At 35.9% G+C, this 25,367-nt stretch overlaps 4 protein-coding genes across 5 annotated transcripts; 3 read left to right on the plus strand and 1 right to left on the minus strand.

Annotated features, from left to right (window-relative positions):
* Positions 1-813: 813 nt before the first annotated feature.
* Positions 814-7,250, minus strand: Pex23 (tectonin beta-propeller repeat-containing peroxin 23). Its single transcript, XM_028301367.1, has 6 exons — positions 4,262-7,250; positions 3,967-4,163; positions 3,386-3,595; positions 3,190-3,276; positions 2,309-2,630; positions 814-2,070 (listed from the first exon to the last, which is right to left on the minus strand). The coding sequence occupies exons 1-6, from the start codon at positions 7,068-7,070 to the stop codon at positions 1,889-1,891; spliced, it is 3,807 nt and encodes a 1,268-aa protein (XP_028157168.1). The 5' UTR covers positions 7,071-7,250; the 3' UTR covers positions 814-1,888.
* A 253-nt stretch (positions 7,251-7,503) lies between these two features.
* LOC114350646 (mpv17-like protein) lies at positions 7,504-10,222 on the plus strand. Its single transcript, XM_028301517.1, has 4 exons — positions 7,504-7,808; positions 8,183-8,316; positions 8,542-8,673; positions 8,777-10,222. Exons 1-4 carry the CDS (start codon positions 7,682-7,684, stop codon positions 8,969-8,971), a joined length of 588 nt encoding a protein of 195 aa, XP_028157318.1. The 5' UTR covers positions 7,504-7,681; the 3' UTR covers positions 8,972-10,222.
* Positions 10,223-11,121: 899 nt separating this feature from the next.
* Positions 11,122-20,356, plus strand: LOC114350602 (UPF0505 protein C16orf62 homolog). The gene is made up of 18 exons (XM_028301467.1): positions 11,122-11,286; positions 11,584-11,677; positions 11,756-11,860; positions 11,999-12,143; positions 12,320-12,474; positions 12,557-12,729; positions 12,824-13,166; positions 13,489-13,664; positions 13,865-13,968; positions 14,359-14,540; positions 15,117-15,263; positions 15,346-15,515; positions 15,594-15,756; positions 16,548-16,719; positions 18,927-19,066; positions 19,159-19,327; positions 19,540-19,808; positions 20,127-20,356. Exons 1-18 carry the CDS (start codon positions 11,267-11,269, stop codon positions 20,214-20,216), a joined length of 2,817 nt encoding a protein of 938 aa, XP_028157268.1. The 5' UTR covers positions 11,122-11,266; the 3' UTR covers positions 20,217-20,356.
* Positions 20,357-21,735: 1,379 nt separating this feature from the next.
* Positions 21,736-24,713, plus strand: LOC114350663 (neurofilament medium polypeptide). Of its 2 annotated transcripts, none has more exons than XM_028301543.1 (3): positions 21,736-22,191; positions 22,274-22,379; positions 22,487-24,713. In XM_028301543.1, exons 1-3 carry the CDS (start codon positions 22,171-22,173, stop codon positions 24,400-24,402), a joined length of 2,043 nt encoding a protein of 680 aa, XP_028157344.1. In that variant the 5' UTR covers positions 21,736-22,170; the 3' UTR covers positions 24,403-24,713. The 2 variants fall into 2 exon arrangements, with proteins under 2 accessions (XP_028157344.1, XP_028157350.1); XM_028301549.1 differs by having other exon boundaries at positions 22,988-24,713.
* The last annotated feature ends 654 nt before the right edge of the window (positions 24,714-25,367 follow it).

A 25,367-nucleotide genomic window follows, 5' to 3' on the forward strand; every position in this document is an offset into this window, starting at 1 on the left:
AGTTGGTGGTCAGCGCCTTATACAAAACAAACAGGTCTAAATCTTAAAAACTAGTCTTAAAAATAAAAAGCAAATATTTAGAATAATGAATTAATTTATATTTCAAGCTTAAGCGATAACTTTGTTGAGTAGTTTTGAACAGTTTTAATACATTTTTATTTATTTATATTAGGGAAACAAACAATTTTGATATACAGACAAATAATAATATTAAATAAGGTCTATAAATACTTTATAAATTCAACAGAAAAAAGGAACATGAGGCCCGGTTTCCACCAAGGGAGTTTCGTTCTCCAATAAATGAATGAAATCTGATTGGTTACTTATTCAAAATACTTTTCAGCTCCGCTCAGCCGTGGTGAAAACCGGCCTGGTTTTGATCAATGACTAGAAAATAATAATAAGTAATCCTTTCTCAATTTTATCACAAATAATATACCAACTTAATTTATTTCAAAATAATACAGTATTAGTAATAGCTTTTATTATTGTTTTGGTACACTTTAAATGAGCAAATGATAATATGAAATCGAATAATAATCTAAATAACAATGTAAAACTTTATCAAAATAAATAATACCAGTGTAACAGTCTAAATAAAAATCGAGTTGATATAATTTTATTTATCACTTAACATGTAGGTATGAATGAATACATGACATGCGCGGGCAATCTTCCGGTCATTGGTCGTGCATATCTTATTACTGTGTACGAGGCGTAAGAGTGAGCTATCAATTTATTTTTAATATTACTGATTTGATTTCGTATGTACATACAACGAACACAACAAGGTTTCCACTTTTCCAACTACAGTAATAAGTTAATTTGGTTTTTGCACGCCTACGCTTGAAATGTTTTTAACAAACACTCTTGAAACTCAGCCAAAATTGAATTGGGCAATTTGTATTTTCAATTGTAAAATGAAAAAGGAATGTAACTGAGATCTGGCGAATTTTGCTAACCTTTTTTGTTATTAAATAACAGGAATGAATAAAATTTAGTATTTGCAAGTAAAAATATAATGTAATCAAATCAGTAATGTATCAGTAATACTGGTAATACTGAAGTTATGGAGTCTATACATATACACTAATAAAGAAAACATAACGAAATCTGTCATGGTAATTTTTGTACCCCACCATGAACATTTTGACCAAATATGGAGGATAGAGAAATTAAAATTTACCTGAATTTCAATAGTGTTTTGAGAATTTATTGAACTTGGCTTTTAACCATAGTTTTCATCTATTTATACAATGACATTGAGCGAAATGATCTAAGACGATGTTATCCTAAAAATCTATAGTTATTATTTGGAATGTGTGCTCATAAGGTTCAAAATATTCGACTTTCTCTAGAAATAGTATAAAATAAATATATTATCTACAATATCGAATACATACTTATCAAAAACAATATCATAAGTCGCATAGGGCTCACTTAACTGAGAAATGGAAGGCATAGGCAAAAAGCGTCCTCGCCTCTTTTTGTTTAAGACAGCGCACACAGCACACATTAGACTCTTAAACAAAGTAAGCATTACAAGACTGCATGCACGTTAAATAATAAATAATTAATTCTAGTAACGTACTCAGTCTTTGAAACATAAATAAAATTGATGTAAAACAAAATTTTAATATACTGTAACTGGGCAATTTGTTGATTGAAGCACAGCTTTCCTGTAAGCCATTATAAAAATAATGTCAGTCTGTAAACTCAACATCTATACAGCCCAATATTTTTGATTGGCGCGTGAGATCGTTTATGGAATCATAAATAAAGTTGGGGTACATTGCTTTACCTAACCTTGGGTTGGAGCAAGCGCTTCAATAAATCCTATGAAGGTTCTTTGGCGCATAATGTAAATACGAATTACGCGTTAATAATACTATTGTAAGGAGCTTCCTCTAGCTGAGACGTGAACCGTGGGTCCCGAGTGGACGCGCTGCCACACGCTGCCCGCTGGATTCTCGGCCGTGACCCCGAGCCTCCGGTACAGCGCTCCGTCCGTACTCACCGCCCACACCTCAAGTTCAATGCTCGATACGTCTTTGAATGTCATCTCGCTATCTAAAATACAAACACAATATACGTTGTTAGTGTGAAAGAATTAAGATAAGCCTAATTCGTCAAGCTTTTTGTAACTAAAGAGTTGGCAGAAAGAAAGAACGTCGCTGCGCGTCGCAGCACAGTTACTTACGAGAGAATATTTTGACGCGCAATGCAGTGCCGCACAGAGCGCCGCGTTAATGCGGTCCGACCTTTATTAGACGGATTATTGGTCGACATAACAAAACATTTATTTTACCTGTTAAATATTTCCACTGCTTTCCATCAGGTTTTTTGTTGCTAATGTCTGTCCGCACTGTGATTACCCCATTTGAAAGTAATACCCACGCTGTGTATTTACTTAAAGAGACACATTTGGCACCGACATTAGATTTTTGGTTGAAAGGAGTGTTGCTCTTTGGTGCTTCTATTAATTTCCAACTCGTTCCTGATATGTTCTCTTTCGATGCTCCATCCCTGAAGTACAACTCTCCTTTGCGTCCTATTGCCCAAATTATGTAGTTGCATGTGCTTATAGCGATAAATGACTGGGGACTATTAACATGCTCCCAATGTAGACCCTGTAACAAAACGACATTTTATAAAACAGTTGGTTCCCAATTTTATTCCTCCATCATTTTGTGAACGCGCTGTTTGTACGAAACATAGGGCCGTTGCGCACACGCATAAATCACGTTTGCGCACGTAAAGTGGCAATAAGAATATACCTTTACTTCCTGTAATGTCGGAAGGGCAAAATGGGCGTGTCTTATCAACAGTAAATTATAAAATATCTCACTTGAATGGTTGTGTCAAAAAAGCAAAATTCATTGAATGACACTATCTTGTTGGTCTTATCTGTGACACAACAAATAAAATCAATTTAGTTAGGAATCTAAATGGTAGGGATTCAAAAAATCATTTTAGAAAAAATATTTGCGCTCAGCTGTTGACGCCATTGGCGCGTATGGTTTTATGGCTCCTCGACACTAGCGCCAAATGGAGACACGTAGCGCAAGTAATGAGGGCTCATTTTTATATTTGAATAACACATCGTCTGGTCATTATAAACACTCTCTAGGCATTGTAAATAATTTTCGCATTTTCTCAAAAAGATACATTTGAAATTTTCAAACATACCGCAGGTGTTGTAGCCGAGACTCCGGTCCGATAGATAGCTTCACCTCCAAGTGTAATAGCCCACACAGTTACTTCTTCGTCGTTGTTCTGTAACAAACAGTCCAATTATCCATGAATCAAACAAAGTGAATGAAACAATACTGTTATAATAATTCGATAGAGACTTGGGAGCTATAAAATTAAGAAAATTTCTTACCCATAACGATATATCTAGCAAAGCTGTGCTGCCAGCCCGTATCCAGGGCCCCTCTGTAATAACCTGAGCTTTTCTATACCAACGGCGTCGGCGAACACAATCTGTAAATATTTTTTTCCCATGATATGGTGCTGGAAAATCAGTAGCGTATTGCCATCCATCGTTGTCTACGCCGCCAGGTGTATTATAATCGATCATCCACTCTGATATCTAGAAAAATCAATATAGTTATTGTTATTTTCAATTTATCAATGACATAACAAGCGCGATTAGGGTTGCCAGTTCCAAAAACACAAAAGCCGGACTCTGTGCTTCATTTGGCCGGACATTTTACCCTATTAGGGCAATTAGTGAGCTATTTGCTACTAACATCATCGGTTGCCTAACGTCCTGATGCATGCGTGCGTGCCTTATTCTGTGGCTCGACTTTCGCCTGGCGCGGCAGCAAAATAAAAAGCCTAACAAAAGCCGGACATCGGTAATTTTGGCCGGACACGCAATCAAAATGCCTAACTATGTCCGGCTTTATCCGGACGCCTGGCAACCCTAAGCGCGATGTAGAGAAATGATGGTTTACGTACCCAATGCCAATGACGACTTAGTAGTTTGGTGTGTTCTCGCGTCCTCTTGTGCTTCCCTGTTATGTCACTCCACATGTAGCGATCCGTGGGAAGACCCGTCGACGTGTACCCTGAGAGTGGATTCCATCTTTGGTTTTCATAAACGCAATATGTTTGTGTGTCAGTCATAGGATTGATGCCCTCATTAGAGCCAATAGCTGAAAAACAGGCATGTCAAAATCAAATATGACTAGATACCTACTGAATCATATAATTTTGATTACGAATAATCCCCAGTTGGTAATAAAATTCTCACCTTTTAGAACACCTCCACCCCAGCCTCCTGTATAAACCCAAGCTCTGTGATCATGACTTATCCCCCATATAACACCATTCTGACAATTTTCTATTTTACGGAGATATCCTCCCATAACTCGCCAGATCATTTCTTCAGGATCTATAATAACACTAGTGGTGCAGTATTCCATGGTGTATAATTTCAAGGATCCTTGAATTAATACTGAAGTTATATTTTCGGGATTTAATCTGTGCTCAAAAAAGCAGAAACTTTTATCATTTACAACTATTTTAAAACCTTTTGATTCACTGACTATCTTCACAGAAAATTCTTGACCTGGGGCTAATGGCAATGGGTGTCGTTCCTCAGTTTCCCAACTGCCACCTATTTTTGAATTGCAGACAACAATGCTCTCATCAAATCTCACATTAAAATGAAAAGGAATGTCTGTTACTTCAACTTCTATCCTGTGCCTCTGCTTTTTTATTTCTGGACCTTGTAGATTAACATGAAATCTCTTTATATCATCAGAAAGACATCCTGTGATTTTAAGGGTACTCCCGCTCAAAAAGCTGTTATTTAAATTTGTTGCAAAACCAGACAAAATGTCTTTACCAAATACTTGATATTCCTTTTTATATCTGCCATTGGATTCTGTGTTTAATTGTGCTGACATTGGATCCCAGTTTAAAATATCACCTGAATTTGTAATTGTCCAGATAGAAGTGGGTGAAGGTTTCCCAGAAAGCCCATTGATTTGTGATGTTATATCAACTAAAACAGAAAACCATTCTTCCTGTTCCATTTCAGATATAAACTGTACTTTGATTCCATCCTTAAGTTGTCTTGGGACCAACATAGTAATTCTAGGACATCCAGGTTCTGATGAGGTAAAGACACTTGTTACCTCACCCAAATTTAATATGAATTTTATAGTGCCATCAGGTTGGAAGACTGACAATGTTCCCGTGTTTTCTAAAGCATGCCAATAAAGTGATAAAATACAATCTTCACCAGTGTTACTGGTATTAACTAATCTAGCCTCACAACTGCGAGTCCATCCTTTTTCTTCAATAGCAATGCCATAACTTGACAAGTCTACATCCTGCGTTTGGTTTCTATTTTTCAAGTTTTCTAATATATCGAGACGCCATTTAGTGCTAAGATCAGAGTTGTGTGCATTTTGATTGTCAGTAAACCAATGAGGTATCTGAACAGTGTCAACAGAACAAGCTCCAGCTTCAACAAAAGCCCATGTAGTGTCACATGTGCCCCATGCTGTCTGACTGACTTCTTCATCGAAGTACATCCCAGAGTCCACATCAAACACACTGCTGTCACTGTCTGGCTGAGCTTCCATGCCGACAACAGAACCAACACTACGCACAGGGCTCCAGGCACGAGGATTTTTTAATGTTGTCTCATAACTTTTTCCTGTTAGATCAATGTTTTCTACATTAGCAGTTCCTTTTGCTCGTCTTTCCTTGGGTTTCACAGGTAATGTGTGTTCAATAGGTGCAGAATGTGATTCTTCCCAAGAATTGTGCAAATGAATATTAGACTTAAGTTCTGGTGTAGCTTCACTCAATGTGGTGAGGCTATGGTGTTTGGCATTGGAAGCAGAGGAGACAACACTTGCTGAACTTGATGTTCGACTCAGTTGCATGTTAGCTTGAACCATTCTCCATCTTTTGCCAGTCAACTCTGATTGTGTTATTCCGCTGCGCCAGTAAACACATTTGTCTGTGTCTCCAATGGCAAAAACTTGATCATTTCTGCCAACAGAAATGTGTATCATATGGCCAGTTATTTCCAGCCACCCACTTCCCATTGCAGCTGATTCAGAAGAACCAGCTAGATTGCCATCTATTCCTTTTCTGAACCACACTCTGGTATCAGTACCTACAGCCCAGACAGCATTATATCCCACAGAGATCACTGAAAGTTTGGTTTCACTAGGAGATTTGACTTCAAGCCAACCATCACCAGTGGGGCAGTCTTTGGTTACTCCTTTTCTAACAATGGCTCTGCCAGTCCAGAGTAAAGCCCATACTAATCCGGTAGAGCCAACTGATATTTGTTTTATATCACAGTTAGGTGGAATGCTTATATTTATCCATTTCAAACCTTCTGGTGAAGTAGTGCTGACCCCAGCTCTGGACATAACTCTACCATGTGCAGTAATGGCCCATACAGATAGAGTTCCAGGAGATGCATAAGGTATTTCATTTCCACCTATACTAACATCAATGAAAGGCTCTTGAGTTGGATCTTTGTGAAGTGGAGCAATTGCACACCAAGAATTCATTGCACTGAATTTCCTGTATCTTATCCATTTCCTTCTTCTCACACAAGACTTCCATTGTTTTACAGGACTAAAATGAGCAGGAAAATCAACAGCATAACTCCAACCATCATGGTCTAAAGGTTGCCCATCTAGAGTAAGCTCTAGCTGCCAATCGCCCTCCCATTGCCAAGCCATTGATGGCAATCGAATACGGTCTATAGACCTATCCTTTGTGCCATCTTGTGATGAAAAGTGATACCTATCAGTGGGCAAGAGGCGACCACTAAAACCTTCAAGTGGTAGCCATCTCTCATTTTCATAGGACTCTTCTTTGACTCGTATAGGAATTTCTAGTCCATGGACATGTAGATAGATCTGTCGGTCCCCTCCCACAGCCCACAAATAATGTGGTACAGCTGATAAAGTTTTAAATTCCAATCCCAGGTACATGAACTCACGCCAACATGAGCCGCTGGTAGATAATGCGTATACTTTACCTTCATTGTTGATGGAAAATAGTAGAGAGCTACTACTGGACATTATTGATATTAGCTGATCATCACTTGCTGCCACTTATAATATTGTAAATCTTTCTCCACACCAAACTTATATAGCCATAGATAGATGTTTTATAAGGAAGTGTTGTTGTTATTATTTATTTGGATTCAAACGTGTAATAAATAAAGTAAAAAGACTGGAATCAAGCCATTCATTTCGACATTTCGCATAACTTCAAAAAACCATTTGTCAAAATTCTGACTTCAATTTTGACATTCAAGTCAGTAAGAAAGTAGTCCTTAGGGATTTTATCATAAGGGTGTTTTTTCGTTGATCTAAAATAATAAAGCAAAATGACACTGATACGTTCCGTTGCACACCGTAAAATTAGATGATTCTTGTGAAACGTTTTTTTAAGCATTCCTTTGCTTGATTCTCAATATTCTTGTGACTTGTGAGTACAATTTAAAAAACATAATGTCACTTGCACGTGTTTGACTTTTTGTTCTTTTTGGCATTTGATCAAAAGTTTACCTATTTCCTGATGAAACTAAAGGTCGTTTGTAATTTCCATTCCTACACAATTACTATGAGAATCTTACATAAGTGCCGTTACTCATTGTACTACAAAAAAGTAATTTAACCAATTAAAAATGGGTGTGTTTAGTAAATTGAAGACAGTGTTTAAAAAGTACCCACTGCTTCGTGGGATGGCATCGTACAGCGTAATTTGGCCAGCTTCTAGCCTTATTCAACAGACATTTGAAGGGAAATCTTTTGGTATGTAGTGCCTTTTACAATAAGTATTCATACTACATGGATAGCTTCAGGAAATGGACTGACGACAGTCCAAGGCATACATTAGAAATAACTCATTTATTTTTCTGCTTGTAGTTAAAATCGCTGCGTTATTAGTAGTTAGCAGAAATGACAAATCAGATTGTCAAGCCCTTGACTCAACTTGAGCATCAGACAATAAATAGCTCATTATTTTCAAGCGTTCCCTACTGGTTTTTATAGCTTTTATGCTGGAGTTATTATTTTAAACTACAAATAGTTAATTCCATTCTTACATCATTTAACTTTCACATTGCATAGTTATACTTTTTAGTCTATTTTTGGTTCTTTTATGGTTCTATCATAATCTATTTCAGACAACTATGATTGGTGGAGAAGTGCCAGATATGGTCTTTATGGATCTTGCTATGTGGCCCCTACTTTATACAGTTGGTTGACTATAGCCAATATTATGTGGCCAGGGAACTCTATAAAGGCTGGTATAATTAAGGTAAAAATATTTTTTATTGGAAAATTAGTTTTAGTAGTATTTATTTAAAAAATGTGTTAATAGTGTAACTAAACAGAGATATCCATTTTTCAACACAGTAAACAAAACAACATAATAACTATGATTACCGCAGTCTATAATTAAGTGGTATTTTATATTACGTAGGAGTTTATGAAATGTATAAAGAAAATGTATAACTAATTATTTTACTTTTTTCTTTTTCAGACATTTGTAGAAACATTAACATATACTCCATTTGCAATGTGCAGCTTCTACTTTGGTATGAGTATGCTTGAAATGAAACCCTTCTGTGAAGCTGTTGCTGAAGTTAATGCTAAGTTTTGGCCCACATATAAAGTGAGTAATACTTTCTTTCTAAAACAAATTTTATGATTTTAGTTTGCTTAACAAAACAAATTCTAATTCTTAAAATGACTGACTGTAATTAATATGATTTCAGATTGGTGCTTCTGTGTGGCCAGCGGTTGCTATGATTAATTTTTGCCTCATTCCCCCACGTAATAGGGTTCCTTTCATCAGTATGTGTAGTCTTATTTGGACAAGTTTCTTAGCATATATGAAACACCTTGATAAGGAAAATGTAGCTGCAAAAAAAGGGCAGAGCCCAGTGCAACTTTTAAAGATGAAAGTATAAAGGTGATTATAAAAAGCACAGCATTGTGATGTTCATAATTAGATCTGTTGTTATGTATAACAAAAAATACATATTTACGGTTTAATTATGTCCACATCTTCACTACTTAGTGCTTTTGTCATTAGTGCAATTTAATTTAATATTAAGACTAGAAAATTCTTCTTTTTAGTGATTTTTGTGCAATTATTTATTTAGAAACAAGCCATGTGATACATAAATTATTTATAAGTAAGACATTCTGCAGAGCAGAGATTTGATGCTATATTTTTTTGCTTTGAGCAGTTAGAAGAATATTATTATTATATTTTTTTAATAAAAGCAATTCTTTTACCTGTTTAATAAATGTAAACGGTTATTTAATGAATTGTTTGCTAGTACAAATATTAAGAAAATTATTATCTCAGTATTAGAAGTATTACAGTTGTAATTTATTATATTTATTATTTTAATATTGATTGATATTCATATCAACAATGACTATTTCTGCACTTGCTTATTCAATTATTTAATTTTATAATTTGAAAATGGGACTAGATTTTGAATCTCCTTTTTTAAACATGCTTTAGGGTCTATAAAACATGTGATGGTCCTGAATTAATAAATAATTTCTTATTTTACAACAATACATCATCCTTCTTTTGGATGCAGTCTCAAATAATTTAGATCTTATAATTAATATGTGTAGTCTATATTGATAGAAATGTATTATTGTTATTATTTAAAGACCACAGGGTCTAGACCAGTATTACTTTCCTCTATGGTCTAGACAAAGTAACTCAATAGTTTCGCTTCACGAAGCGAATTAACAGGGGCACCTCTAGACATGTTACAAACGTGACGGCTGCGCGGCTGTAATGCCGAAATCACTTTGATCCGGCGTTTTTTTTATGTTTACTTCTCTCCGTTTTTTAACTTTTCTAGGGAGGTGATTAAATGTATGATAAAGTCGTGGAAACAGATAGTTTACAATGCAGAAAGTATCCGAATTTATACAAATGTACATAAATTTTTGTATGTGTGTATGTCGAAACTGTATCATATCAAAATTGGGGTTGATTCTGCAGCTTACACTTTTATCAGTTACACAAAATATTCTTATTGTGATGAGCCTGCAATATCTGTTGTTATCAAGCTTAGTAAAAAGGCGTTAAATGATGACTGTGGCTATCTGAATCTGCCCCAAAATAATGAGCTGTTATTACAAACATGTTGTGAAACTATATTTTGAATTAAATAAAATGTTAACAGACATTTTATGATGTGTTAATTTTATCCAGTTACAGCCAAATTAGCAGGTGATCCAGTGGTTAGAGCAGCTGGCAGACAACAATGGTCATGGGTTCTTTTCCCACCATTGTCGAAATTAAATTTTACTTTATTACTTTACTAATATGGCAAATCTGAAAGTTTGTGACGATGGATGTTTGTTATTCTTTTACACAAAAACTACTGAACGGATTTTGAAGAAACTGGGTAGTGTAAAGTATTATTTATAGTATTTTATAGAATATAATTTATAACGATGTACTTAAAATAGTACTCATTGTACATGTAGTTTATTAGGAAAAGCTCTCGTACATTTTTTAAAACGAGCCTTTTAGATCAAATAATAATTCGCTAATAACGAATTGTGGCAAAAATTGGAACTAATAATTATCCAGTATGGATAGTAGCGCCCTCCTATAACCAGTATGGATAATAATATGTGTGGGAGTCCCACAGTGCAGCAGTGGGACAAGTCTTGTCTAGCCTAGCGTGGCAAAAATCAGAACAACCTACCCTACCCAGTCGTAAAGCAGGGAAGTATAGATGAACGATTTTGAAATGGCAAATGCAAAGATCGGAAAATAGTAACCCGGAAATGCCCGGAATTGATGGCAGCGCCCTGCTTCAAATGAAATTTCAGCATAGAGTTATTAACTCTATGAATTTCAGTATTTTCCAACCTGGTAAAAATCGGAACCAGCGATCTGGTATTGACGGTAGCGCCCTCCTAGTGTTGTCCAACTTTACTTCCTCCTTTCTATGCACACTGTTCACTGACTGATCTGTCTAATCTGTGATACCCAGAGCCGTAAAACTACATATTAAAAAAAAACCTTGACACTGACTGACTGTCGCTGACTGACAGATGTGTCAAGTCTGGTGGCAAAGTGTTGTTGTTGTTTTCGAATTTTTATTGGTTTTAAATTTATTAATGATAAAAACTATTAAACTTTCAAAATTGTATTTGCCTTGGCTTAATAAACCACAGAAGTGAACCAGAAGAAATTTGTTCTGCACATTGCTTGTAAGATGCCTGTGTATTACGAATGGTAAGTATGATTTGTAACTACAAGATGATTACAGATCTTTAATCTCTAAACACCTTACCATACCATCACGTTCATCTCTAAACACCTTACCATACCATCACGAATAGGCTTAATAGAGGAAATTGTAAGTACATGGAGTAGTGATATTAACCCTGGGTTGGATAAGGTTGCATGCGTAACCATAACTTTTACTGTAACTATAATTTATTTTAACTGGTGTTCTCAGAATTGACTTTATTTATAAAGTCAGATGGTGCAAACCAGCTGGGTTATTAAGGTAATTCCTTTATGTTTCAGGACCTCAAGAAAGAAACCTACTTTGAAAAAACATGAATACCCTAGTTTTGAAGTTGCTTCTCATCCTCTAAAAGTAAATGTGATAAATGTTATGGTATGTTTGATATTTACTGAGTGTTGTTTTTATATTTTGTAATTTATTGTTTACTAATAATAATAATAATAATTACAGAAAGAGAGCACCAGTAAAATTTTGATGGACAACCTATCTAAATGGAGTAATGCATTTGAAGAAGTAGACCCACTTTTGAGGTTTGAGCAGATGAAACAAGAAGAGGCAAGTAACAATTTAATATAATTTGAGTAGGTATATTAACTATATTTTTTTCAACAATGTAACCATAGATAAACATTAATTTATTATAATATTCTATTTTGGGACCTCCAGAAACTAATTTAAATTCATTTTTTATAGGAAAGTAATCAAATTGATATTCCTGTTGATGATGTCACAAATTATAAGAACTCATGGAATACAAGGCGTTCTGTTATACTTAACAAATATACCACAGGCGAAAAACTCACAATAGTAAGCAGTTTCCTGCCTGGGGGAGAAAAAAGTTAGTATGCTTTTAATTTGTGTATAAATAAAATATAAATTCTAACAAATTTCTTGCCTTATTCTTGATTATGTAGTCTCAGATAACATAAACTGCCTTGAATGATTCCACTATACTCTACTAAACTAATATTTTTTCTTGTTTTTTTTTCGTTTTTTAAGTTAATTCTTTTTCAGCTCTGTTTAGACAGGTATCTAATTTGAATGAAAAAGTTAAACACAGACTTGAACAGCTAGATGATTTTGATGAAGGATCAGTTAGGAAAACCATGGGATTGAGCCAGCAGGAGTTTGTTACGAAAATTAACATGCTGAATGATGAAATAAAAAAGGTATATAGCAAAATTACATTACATTTTGTACAGTAAAATAAATTATTGAAATGTAATCCAAAATGATAACTATTGTTTTTAGGCTTGGGATTCTGAGCAAAGGGTAAAGGCATTTAAAATAGGTATCCAGTGTTCTAAATTACTGTCTGATGTTAATGTCATGCAATTCTACCCAAGTAAATTTGTATTGATTACTGATATTTTGGATACCTTTGGAGTTTTAGTGTTTGACAGACTAAAGGCAAAAAGCTTCAAGTAAGTTTTAGCTATCATAATAAGTTTAAAACATTTCTAGTCATCTCTCATATTGATAAAAAAAAAAAAAAATCTTTATTATTAAATGTTTCAGGCCAAATGAAGTGAAAGATATAAATGATATTGATCCTAGAGAAATTCCTGAAACTGCTAAAGAGACCTGCCAAAACTGGTTGTTTAAGATGGCTTCAATTAGGGAGCTGCTGCCACGTTTATACATGGAGATGTCTTTGCTCAAGTGTTATGCTTTCATATCGAAAAATGAAATAAAGCCAGTAATAGCGAGACTTACAACTATGATTAGAGGAATTGGAAACCCCCTGGTTGCTATTTATCTTAGACTATATTTATGTCGTGTTGCTTCAAAGTTGATGGGTAAAGAGAGTGAAGAATTATTTTATTCAAATCTAAAGGAATTCCTTGAAGAATATCAGCAGGTAAAGGTCTTTGCTTTGAATTTCTAAATTTTTTATATTCTTTACATACAGTTAATCACTGTCGTTATAAATTAAACAGTAATTCCAGAACAGACCTTTCTAAGTTTCTTGAAAAATCTGTTCAGTAGTTTTTGCGGTTTTTCACAAACTTTCACATTTCTAAGATATTCTCCTTTGATTAAATTTTAAATTCTATGCGTCGAGCTCATATTCGTTGTGTGTGAAGATCACCTTGTTTGTAGTATCAGTTAATTAGTAGTAATATTAGTAAGTACAACAAGTTAATTCTTCAAAAATATTATAATAAACTTGTATGTTTCAGATCTTCCATCCTATGATCATAAGGAAGTTTGAAACCCAGTTACTAACATTAGACAAATATCTAAACCTGTATGTACCAGCTGTGGATTGGCTCCTTCATGGCACACTCAACTCAAATAAATGTAAAGATACACTTTTAGATGAGCTACTGCAACAATGTGAAGACATGGAAAATAAGTAGGTGTTATTTTCACATTTCAATTTTTAAATTCAGTTTCTCATCCCTAGTCATGATGTTGTAATGAAAAGAAACCTATATTTGTTAATAAAAAAACAAACCTTTGTTCAGAAATAATTAATATTACTCAGAATTTTTTCTAATTTTCTTTAACTATCTATAAAACTATACTTTGATCAACATGGTATTTTTATTTCAGTGAACTACTGCTCTATTGCGTCGTAAACGCTTTTGATTCACCAAGTATCATTAAAAAATCCTCGAAGATTTTGGAATTAGTACAAAAGTCTTCAGATAAAATGGGTTTGTTTAAGAACTTGTTATTTTTTAAACATAAATGAATCGATTGCCTTAGATGGGAATTGAACCCATAACCTTTTGCTTAGCGCGCGGTATGTCACACTAAGGATTCGTCCCCGGACTATAAGACTAGATATATGCATGCATGTTTTTGAGTTAATTTTATAGGTCTAGTAGTGCTTAACTCAGTCAGTGCCTGAGGTATATAGGAGCGGCACGGGGAGTGTGATTTTGTGCGGTCAAACGTCAGGAAGACTTCAGACTTGTATGCCGTGTCACTTCACAATATGCCAATGTCACCCCTCCCATTTGCAACTCCCATACCTCAGGCACTGACTGAGTTAAGACCTACACCTAATAACATTTTAAGACAGTTATTACTCTTTTTTACAGTTTTAGTGAGTGAAATTCTCACTTCACTTGGAGAGCACCTGTGCAACACCGAAAGTCATCGCCAGCTGTCGTCAGAAGCATTGATCCAAACATGGTGGAAGATAGCCACTACTTTGAAGTCTACTTTCCACTTTTTGCAAGTGCTGGAGCCGTGGTTGCAATTCGCTTGTACTCATTTATCGGTAAGACCTCAAAATATTATGTGCATTAACTAAGACAACTGTGTAATAATAAGTGCGTTTTTGCAATAATCATAAAACATTTTTTTTTGCAAAATGCTCTCACGATACCCATTGACCGACGATGTCGGAGCGCACTTACACGGCCGTAAAGAAAATAGTATTTTATTAACAGTTCTTAGAGTCGTAATTGCTTACAACTGATTAACTGATTTTTAGTGTTTTGTATACATAAATAATATATCTAATAAGCTGCAATGTTTTGGAAATTGTTGTGTATACCTGTAATTGGCAAACATATTTAAACTAAAACCCCAATATGTGTTGTATACTGTGAATGTCTTAAATGTGTTTTGCTGTTGGTGTACCTTTATCAATAAATAAATAAATAAATAACTGACATTTCAATCCGGACGGATGCGCGAGCATGCGTCTGAAGCCGGTCGGCTACGAGCGTATTCCAGCGGATACGCGCGCATTTCACAGCATTTTTGGTCGAACGGACGCTGCGACTCGCGCCGGTAAATATGAATCCTGCCTTAGTACATTATCGTTAAAGTGTCGTCTTTTGTTTTTTAGACTCAACATGTCAACATTATATTGCGAGGGACAATCCGCTACATGATCAAGTGTGGCAAACCTGCTGATGAATTTTCGGGCAATTTTCATTTTGTCATAAGGAGGATGCTCAAATTTATACCTGATGTTGAGGAACTTTTCTTGATGGTATGTGTAAATGTCAAAGAAAATAAAATAATACGAATAAATAAGAGTCCTTTTTGTGTAATAAACAAGTGTTTGATTGCAGGATGCCTTTATGCCCCTAGTTGAGCTCGTGCAGACGGCGAACGCTCGTACGATGATGGCCAAAACTGTACTTTCCATATTCTTCTCAAGATACACCTCAGTACACATTGAGGATCACATCATTATTTCCAGTTTGATGAGGCTGTGCTGCATATTGCACGATTCTATCAAGTGAGTTATTAAATTACCTTTTAAGAACTATGATTTACCGTAAGTATCATAATCATAATAATGATATTTTTGTTTTAGTGCTGTAACGGTCGATGATGAGAGTAAAGTGTGTGCCGAATTGATCAACAAATTCGTGCAAGCAGTCACTTACGAAGATGACTTAGAACAGCAACTAAACTTTTATGTAGAATGCAGATCAGCTTTCATAAAACTTGACGCAGTTCTGATAGCATTGGTTCACGTAAGTTCTTTACATCATATTTGAGGTACGAAATACTAAACGTCTATGCAACATTTACGATCGCACTGGCTTTTATGTAACTTGCAATGTTTTTATTGCCTATATCGCGCATAATGATTTATCAGAAACTTTTGTAACACTATTGTTAAATTGTATTTCAGGGGTTAATTTATATCCGATGTTATTTGTCTATGTTGGTGCGCACAAAAAAAAACAGAAACCACGACGCCAACTTCACGGGGCATTAGGGCTGGGGCTGTAGGGCTTAAGTTATGTTTTCAACCAAAGGACTTTCACTGGTGATTCATCAATCAAAAAAAAAACAATTAGGACCAGTATTTTGGCAATTATGAGTCTTTTTTTAAATGAAATTAAGGTAGCCCTTATGGGGCACTTTATGTCTCTTTATCTTTTGGGCCCTACCAGCGCTTCCCTGTTAAGAGTAGGCGCACACCGTTGATTTTTAGTTGGCCGATAGTTGTGCACGATTTTAATTTGTATGAAGAATCGGCCAAATCGAATCGGCGTAGTGTGCGCACTCCCATACATGCCCATACTGATCAACTGCCCGACTAAACTATCGGCCGATGAAAAATCAACGGTGTGCGCTTACTCTAATACAAATATTTAGGGTGGGTTGCACCGTCCTACTTTGACGGTAACTATAACGATAACCGGTGTTTTTTGTATGGAATTTGATATATTTTTGACGTTTGTCAATGTTAAAGTAAGATGGTGCAACCTAGCCTTAATATTCGATCTGACATTAATGTGAGTGAACCGTTGTATAGGCGGTGAACGCGCTAGCAGCACGGGCGGGCGCGCGGCGCCTGCGCTGGCTGCAGCGCGCGTGCGCCGCGTACTGCTTCGTGACGGTGCCGTCGCTGCCGTGCGCGCTGGCGCGGGCGCACCTCTACCTGCTGGCCGGCCAGGTGGCGCTGCTCAACAACTGCATCGGACAAGGTAATCAGCACATCAGACCAGGGTTCGAAAGGATAATTAATTATCTTGATAATAACATATGGATAATTATCGGTTGATAATAACAAAAAATGTACTCGTGAAAATAAACTGTATTCCAAGTTTTCGAACGTGTATTTCCGCACTTGCGTCTAGTGGTGGGTTAATCAAGATAGATAGTTATAAAAACCTATCTATTTAGCTCCAGAATGATCACTAGTTATAGCGTCAAAATATTTATCTATTTCCAAGTAACTTCAGCAACAACAGAACAACAATCAGCAACCAAAAACATAAAGCTACAATCACATTTAGAATTTCTTATGAAACAATATGACAAATGTATCTTATGCCGTTGATAATTATCGGATAATTATCATGAAGCGTAATTATCTTGATAATTTCGAACCCTGTAGTCAGCACATCAGACTAATTTATTAATAATAAGAATAGAATAGACTTTATTATTCACATTAAGCACAAATTATTAACAATAACAACACAAAACGTATATAGAAAATAATGGGCCACTGCGTCAATAGGTTCCCGCTCAGTATTTATCATGACATGCTCGTAAGGGCATGTCAAGAAACTGGTCTTCCGCGAGAGAAGAAGAATGCCGGATGGCATTAAGTTAGCGTTGTGTCACGGTAATAATATCATACAGTATTGTAACTTCATATGAACAGACGAAACGAGAACTTTCTTTCGAAATTCAAATCTCGGTATGCGCTCGGTATGCAAAAGTCGGGGGTGTCGCGAATGTGCCAAATGGACGTCGGTGGCCAAGTGTTAAAAATGACAAAACTGATTGAATATGACTGACCGTCATTTACGGTCAAATTGGTCAAAAAGTAGTCAAATTGTCATTTTCAGTCAGTTTGATTTGAAATGAAAATTATATTGTATTAAACCAGCTTTTGCCCACGACTTCGCCCGCCCAAAATTAAAGTAATAGATCATTAAGATTATTAAAGTTTCAAAATTATTTAAGTAGTTTTTCCTAAATTAAATCTACTAATCACAAAACGACACACATTTTTAACCTATTCCATTCACAAAGTATTTTGTTTGTCTAACCACAGAATAATAATAAGTACTACGTACAGAAGTTTTACTTCGCGAAGGTATTTAAAAAAAATGTATGCTCAATGTCATTAACAATATGGTGTAATTTAGCCTGTCTCAAGAGTCAAGCTCCATTTTGTTGACAAACGTCAGTGATCGGCACTGCGCCGAAGCTATAGGGCTGACTTCGGTAAAATGATGTGACGTGACTTGACGTGAGGTGCCAAACTGCGGAAAATGGCGGACGAAATACATGATTTAGCATGAATTATCATGAATAATATTAACTACTTTTTTACCTCTCAGTGTCTTGAGGCAACTTAAAAAAGTACATTCTGTGTTTTTATTATTATTTAGGCAGTTAAATACTGCACAGTATTTAGTACAGCATTTTCTTTATTTTCTTTCATCATACACAAGAATACGCGTGCGTAAGTCAATGTTCGCTCGTATGTGAGGCCTTGTCGAATAGTATCCTGTAGGTGGGCCATCGTGCGTGTTTTGTTTTCGATGTAAACTCGCGGAGATGAACAGGCCTGGTCTAACTAAATAAAAAAATGCAATCGCAAAACTAGATAGAAATTCTAAGTAGGCAGATGTAATTAAACTGGGTAATGTAGGTGGGCAGCCCTATCGCATGTTGTCATACTGTGACGTACCGCGCGACTGTTGACATTTATTTCAAAAATATGGCCGAGTTGGAATACTGTATAGATAGTATTACCGTGGTTGTGTACAGTGATTTAGGCCCGGTTTTTACCAAGGCGGGGCGGATCGGAGTTATACGTAGCGGATAAGAGAAGTAGAAATAATGAAATCTGATTTGGTTATTCAAAACACTTCTCCGCTCTGCTCCGCCTTAGTGGAAACCGGGCCTTATTGAAATCTGATCGGTTATTCAAAACACTTCCCCGCCTTAGTGGAAACCAGGCCTTATGAGCATATAAGATATAAGTTTTACATAAATATAATCAAAAGCTACTAAGTGAATAGCTACTAGGAATAAAAATCATTTCAATCAAAGGCAATCGAGGCAAATTAAAAGTATCATCACATTTCTCTTATTTATTTGCTTCTGCATTCTCTAATTCTCATGTATTTGCTATTGAATAAAATTATATTTAAAATCTTTTTTGTTCCAGCCGAAGCGAATTTCAAAGCTTTAGTTGGATTAATACCGGATATCCCAGAATTTCTCCTCGAGGATGGACAAAAGAAACCAACTAATATTAAAGTCAGTGGCATCATGAGCGACTTTTTATCAACTATGCTGATAATGCCCGTAAGTTATATTTTTGTGACTTAGTTTTTATCGAGAATTCTAGACAATACTCCATAGACTTTCAATGTCTTTATTTTATTTTGTACTTTCAGGATAACGTGGACAGCAACTGCAAGGCATATCTATTGAGTGGCTTTATCAAGATGATAGAGAGAATACACTGGAAGAAAACTGATCCCTTATATTATGCAACATTGTTACGCATTTTAGATGTGCTAAGCGAAATGACGCAGGAAAATTACGCATACCACATTGATTCAGGTTTGTCGTTTGGAGACCTCAAGAAAAGTGGGCGTGGCTAAAAATTTTATCTGTTTACTAGCAACTAAAACTCAAGCCATTTGCCTTCTATGTTTAATGTTACGTGTTTTGTATAAGAATTAGATTGTTTGATGGGGTTTTTTATTTTAAAAATATTGCCTTTAAAGTAAAATATTTTATACAGTTGATTAATAAAATTATTGTTCTTACAGTCCTTTCAAATGACAAGTTGTATGGTGGTGAAGAAGAATTTCTGGAGGCGATTGATAAACATGCTACAAATATTTGTCAAGAGTTGCTGGTAGTTTTGAAGATGCTTGGCGACGCTAAAGAAACAAAGAAACAGCATAACTTAGCGTTAGAAATGTTCTGGAGAGTTGTGAGACGTGGAGAGCTCAACAAAGCTACGATGATGAGTTTGGCTGCCAATTTATGGATGTTATCACAGAAACTACAAGAGCCAAGTAATAATAAAATGGCTGTAAGTAACATTTACCCTAAGTAACCTGTTTCACTTTAACTTACAGTCACGTACGTCGTTAGCATAAATAAATTAACGTGTAGTGAATAATCTGTCAATTTTTCATTTGAATTTGACCTAAAATGGATTTATCACGAAGATGTAAATGCGACACGTACCAAGACCCATTATAACAATAACCTTGAGTGCTAACACTGCTTGGGGACAATAGTGAGGGCCAGTGCTAATAAGCAGCGCACGAAACTATGATATTAAAATTACATGTTACATACAATCTGTCCAAGCATGTTTTATTAAACTTTAATTATTTGGTTTCAGAAATCTATGTTAGTGGCATTAGCATCCGATAGTAGTCCGGCGAGTCAAGTTTTACTGAAAAAACTTGAAGAAAGTGCTACCAAACAATGACGGAAGAAGATTGATCTGGGATTGTGTGTCTTTCGTCCTTATTCCGTTATGTAAAAAATATAAATAATTGTATGATTACGTAATACGCAATATTAAATATCATGTCTTTAAGAGTATACTACTATAGATAGCCGAGCGAGAGTATCATAAAAAAAATAGGAAACTATAAAAAACATTAAAAACAATGTCTTTGTAAAACATAGATAGTCTCGTATTGTACCTACTCTAAATGGATTCGGGATTCTTTCTTCATTTTCTTTCTAATTAGGTATGTGTATTTTTCACTAGTCAGTATAATCCGTGTGAGATGAATTTCACTATAAATGACTGATATTTCCTTCAAAATATTGTCTATATTTAAATTGTCTATAACTGCATTTATTTACTATTAGAAATTAAATATATTTCACAAAGTATGTTAACTATCTACTTATATGCATGTAAGTTTATTTATACCTAATTCAAATATAAAATCAATTAAATACTTTATTTTTTTATTTTATTGATGGTGATAGAAGACCACTTAATTCTGATGAACGGAAATAAAATTATTTCTTTCTTTCCTAATTTAAACGCCTACATCTAAGTAGACATTAGATCCTAATAATACTAAGAAAAAGTAGACATCAAATTAAGTGATCTATTACTACTGTTTTATTTATAAGAGTATTAGATACACCTCACAATTTAAAAATCTAAAATATTCAGTTTAGACCACAAGTGGCACTTATGAACGTCAAAATATAGTAAATAATAAAAAAGAAAAGGTAGCCCTTATGGGGCACTTTACATGACGTCTCCTTATCTTTTGAGCCTTACCAGCGCTTTGAGACAAACATTTAGATTTAGAGCCATTCTTCCATAAGAATGTCAGCCCATGCTGACAACACGAATGTCACCCCTTAATCATTGATATAATATGTGTATCTCTATTTAATTGACTGTATACAAGGATGACTAAATTACTTTCTGTTGTTGGCCAATAAATGACAATGTAATGTGATGTTGGCTAATAAGTAAATAAGAAATCGATGCAGCTACATTGACCGGTGATATAAAGTCCCAACCATTAGAACTAACTTATTGATGTAGTAAACATTTACTTCGATAACAATGTAAAAAAAAAACAATGCATGGAATGAGCTATGATGTAACACAATAAGTATAGCTACGCCATGAATAGATACGACATCAAAGATTTTCTTGAACAAATGGTAGTGGTAGCTGTTTTGTAAATATTAGACGCACGCACGAGTGATCTTAATAAAACGACTACCTAATGTATTTAACCTCAACAAAGGACGGTAGTACTAACTTTGTGTAAGTCTATTTTGTTGCTTTATGTACTTTATATGCAATAGAATGCACATAGTTACAGAGCAAAATAAGAGTAGGTACCAGTTTGTGAAATAAAATTATAAAGACTTAGATTTATAGCAATTCCCAGTTAGAGGCGGGAATGCGGAATATACCATTGGCGATGTATCATAGAACCATGTTTTTTTAAAAGGTAGCGGTATTGCACAAATTAATCCCTTCAGCTGAGCTATTTACGAGTGGGTTTCCCGCAACGTAGCTGTAATAATGGTGGTAGTTGCCATTGGCCCGACAATGCAGGTTCCTATGCAGATTGCGGGCCCACACGAGACAAAAGGGAGAGCGATTAGTTTTGATAAGCTTCACGGGTGCACTTACTAATCAATCTGCAGGTGCAGAGTTGACCCCACAGTCGGGCGGCGGATGGAGCAAGCGGACATTGTCCACTACGTCACGCTTGAGTGGCGCGCGCGCTCGGTTGCACCGATCTTTCACCTTCGCAATGTTGACGCCTATAAAACGTTGTCATTGCAATATTGTGACGTTACTTTCATCCAAAACTAAACGAGAACAACTTGGTACAGTGAGAAGAAGTTGAGTTTAAAATCGAATTTGGGTTTATACCCAAATCCTTACAATGTATAGACTCAGATGTCTGGTACGAATCTGTGATAGAATAGAAGTCTGTCAATATTTTTAGCGCTTAAACTTTGAAATAATTTTGTTCTCGCCTGTTACAGTTATTATTATGGGTGATATGTGAGGGAGTTCTTTGCAAGGAGGAAAAAGACAATGGATTCGTCCAGCCCCTGGATTTTGCGCCTATATTCAGCTCGGAGGATTCAGGTAACTATATAAGCATAAATAATTACACAGTAGCACACAAAAGCTTTGCATGCACGCAGTGATTAGGTATAACCAAATGCCATAAACAAGTTATATTGTTTTTTCAGGCATTACCTCACTGGCTTCGAATCCTATTGCCGCCGCAGTACTAAAAGTAGATAAGAGCCAATATCCGCGATTGTTTGACACCATCGTCAGTAGTTCCATCGATTCATTGCAAGCTCGAGTGGCACCGAGAGAAAATGCGTTCTCTGCTGAACACTTTGGTTTTAATCCAATTGCGAGTCAAAGCTTTAACCCGCCTGGGAGGCCGGCGCAACTAGTAGCACAGCCAAAACAACAACAGCAACAACAAGCGCAGCCTATTTTGCAGCCTTTACGCTATGATATTCGTACGGTACATGACGCCGATTATAAAGTGTACAAACCTGAAGAAACTGAGCAGGGTGAAGAAATTTTAGCAGCTTTGAAAAAAAATCCATCTGTCGCTGCATATTTTCAACCTGCACTAACAAATGTCGAAGTTTCTCATCCTTTGAATTATCGTAAAGAGGAATTAATAGAAGAACGCGACGAACAAAACTACAAGCCAAATGCTTATATTGCAGGACCATCGCGTATTCGACGATACACAAGTGGAAGAAAAAAAGAAAATCTGAGGAAAAGCAGTGAGGAGGACGAGGACGACCCTTACGGTTACAAAGCCGAATACATTTCAAGACCTAAAGCTTTTGATTCTTCACTTTACAGCAGTGCCTACAAACAAGAAAAGGACCCCAACAAGGATTACGAGTACCCGTATGGATACGACTCAGGATATGACCACAAGGAATATGAAAGAATAAAGGAGCTGTCGGAAAAGCAAGCTGCCGAAATAAAACAAAATCCAGAAAATTGCAAAGAAGTCAAGAGAGACGATATGACTTGTATGGTATGCAAAGATAAAAAAACTGGCGGTAATTACGAATCTTGTTCGTATGTAGCAGAGCCCAAAAACAACAAATACGCTTATTCAAAAGAAAGAAAGTTCGATAGTAACGATGAACCCGATGAACCACAAGAAGCTGAAAAGTCTGAAGCTCCGAAAAAATCAGCAAAATATCAAAATCCGAAGGACGATGCCCAGCAGTATACTCCATCTTCTTCCAGCGAGGAACATAAACCCTATAGCAGTTACAAAGCCGCAGACAAAGACGAAGGCGATGATTCCGGAGAAAAGTACAAAGCTTATTATGTACACACTTCAAAACCCAAACCAAGCGAGGCATTAAGAGCTGCCAGTGATGAAAGTTCTGAAGAAAAGTCAGACTCAGTATCTAAGCCATACAATTACAAAAAAGCTTTGCCCGGCTTTTATACAGACAATGAACCAAAGAAAGATGTAGAACATGTGTTGGCGGAATTCAAAAAGAAAGACAGGTCTACATGTAAAAAAGTGCAAAAGAACGGTATGACTTGTTTCCAGTGCGTCGATAAGAATGGCTTGAAGCACGAAGAATGCATGTTCGTATCGGAGTCTGCTCCAAAACGAAGCCATTTAGCTTACCAGGAAGTTAAAGAATTTACTTCAAAACCAGCAACAGTTGATGAGGTTAATGAAGGTGCTGAAAGTAAAACTGTAACTACGAGTGCGCCGCCCGCAGCGCAAAAATCTGCTGCATATGTTGTCGCAACGAATGGTTACGGCAAAAAGTTAAAGCGTAAGAAAGCTCCTCAAGCGGCGGCTGCAGCTGCAACAAATCCTATTGCCAGCGCAGTTCCTGCTGCGTCAGCGACAGCTCTTCAACAGAAATCACATAAGTCCAAAAGGAGCGTTGAATCAGAAGCAGAAACAAAAGCTGAAATTGTGGACGAGACGAATATAGCTGCGCCTGACGAGTTTGCAGGCGATAGTTCAAAGGGTGCTTTCTGGGCTGAGACCATGCCTCGCTATAGTGCAGCTTTAGGTGTCACTTTACCCGAGTTCATGTTATCAAGGTCAGAGCACGAAGCTTCGTTCGATGAAGCTGTGGCGGGTGCGTAAGAGATTAAGGCTGGAAATGTTAGCCAACACTAGCAATGTTAGTAGAGCGTGTCGGTTTTACAAAAGCCTGGACAGATTGTAACGGGTAATAGATATTTGTTGCGTAACTAAATAAGATTTCACAGATTTACAACTGATTTGGCATGAACGGTTTCAAAACAACCAAATAGAACTGAACTATGAAAAAAGGAGTTTTTATAATATCTTTTTGTCGATTTAGATTGTTTTACAAGCGTTTATTGCGCTATGGAGACAATTATAAAGTTGTTAAACTTTTACAAGGACTGTCTTTTGTTAAACTCATGTTTGTTGTTAACTAGTTATACTTAGATTAATATCTTTCGAAAATAAATAATTGTTTTGTTAATTTGTCTTATTTTACTTTAGTTTTTAAAAAATAACCTTGAGTTGGTCAATTAAAGTGATAGAAATTAGGCACAAAGTGAAACTAATCGCACCTAGAACGCAGAATAGGACAGACGCTAGAAATTGCAAGTCTAGTTCATTGTCCTAATTACTTTTCTGGTCAGGTCAAAGATTTAGTTATATTTATTTTTAAAACTAATACAGACAATTAAACATGCGTTAACTCATGGAAACTAGGCATCGTGAGAACAAGTATACCTATATTTTTAAATACCTATACCAAACCCAAACTTAAGATTTTTTGTGTGCAAACATACAATGCGGTGCGACGAACCTATTGTAAATATTTATCTATTGACTAAGGTCATGTCTCGTGGTCCAATGGCCATGCCTTTACTCAATTAACACCAAATTAATAAATGCGCTATGGGCCATGTTTACAATAACATCTAGAACCTATACACACGAGTACATCATACTCTATAACAATAGTTGGCAAAGATTCGGTTAGTGTCCTAGATGTCGATACTGTTTTTAATGTTCTATTTTTTCTGGTAATTGTCCAAGATCAGACGTCACAAAGGAAACGATTCACGCGA

The sequence above is a fragment of the Ostrinia furnacalis genome, unplaced genomic scaffold, assembly GCF_004193835.3.
Source record: "Ostrinia furnacalis isolate ACB-3 unplaced genomic scaffold, ASM419383v2 OfSCF0075, whole genome shotgun sequence".
Taxonomy (NCBI): Eukaryota; Metazoa; Arthropoda; class Insecta; order Lepidoptera; family Crambidae; genus Ostrinia; species Ostrinia furnacalis.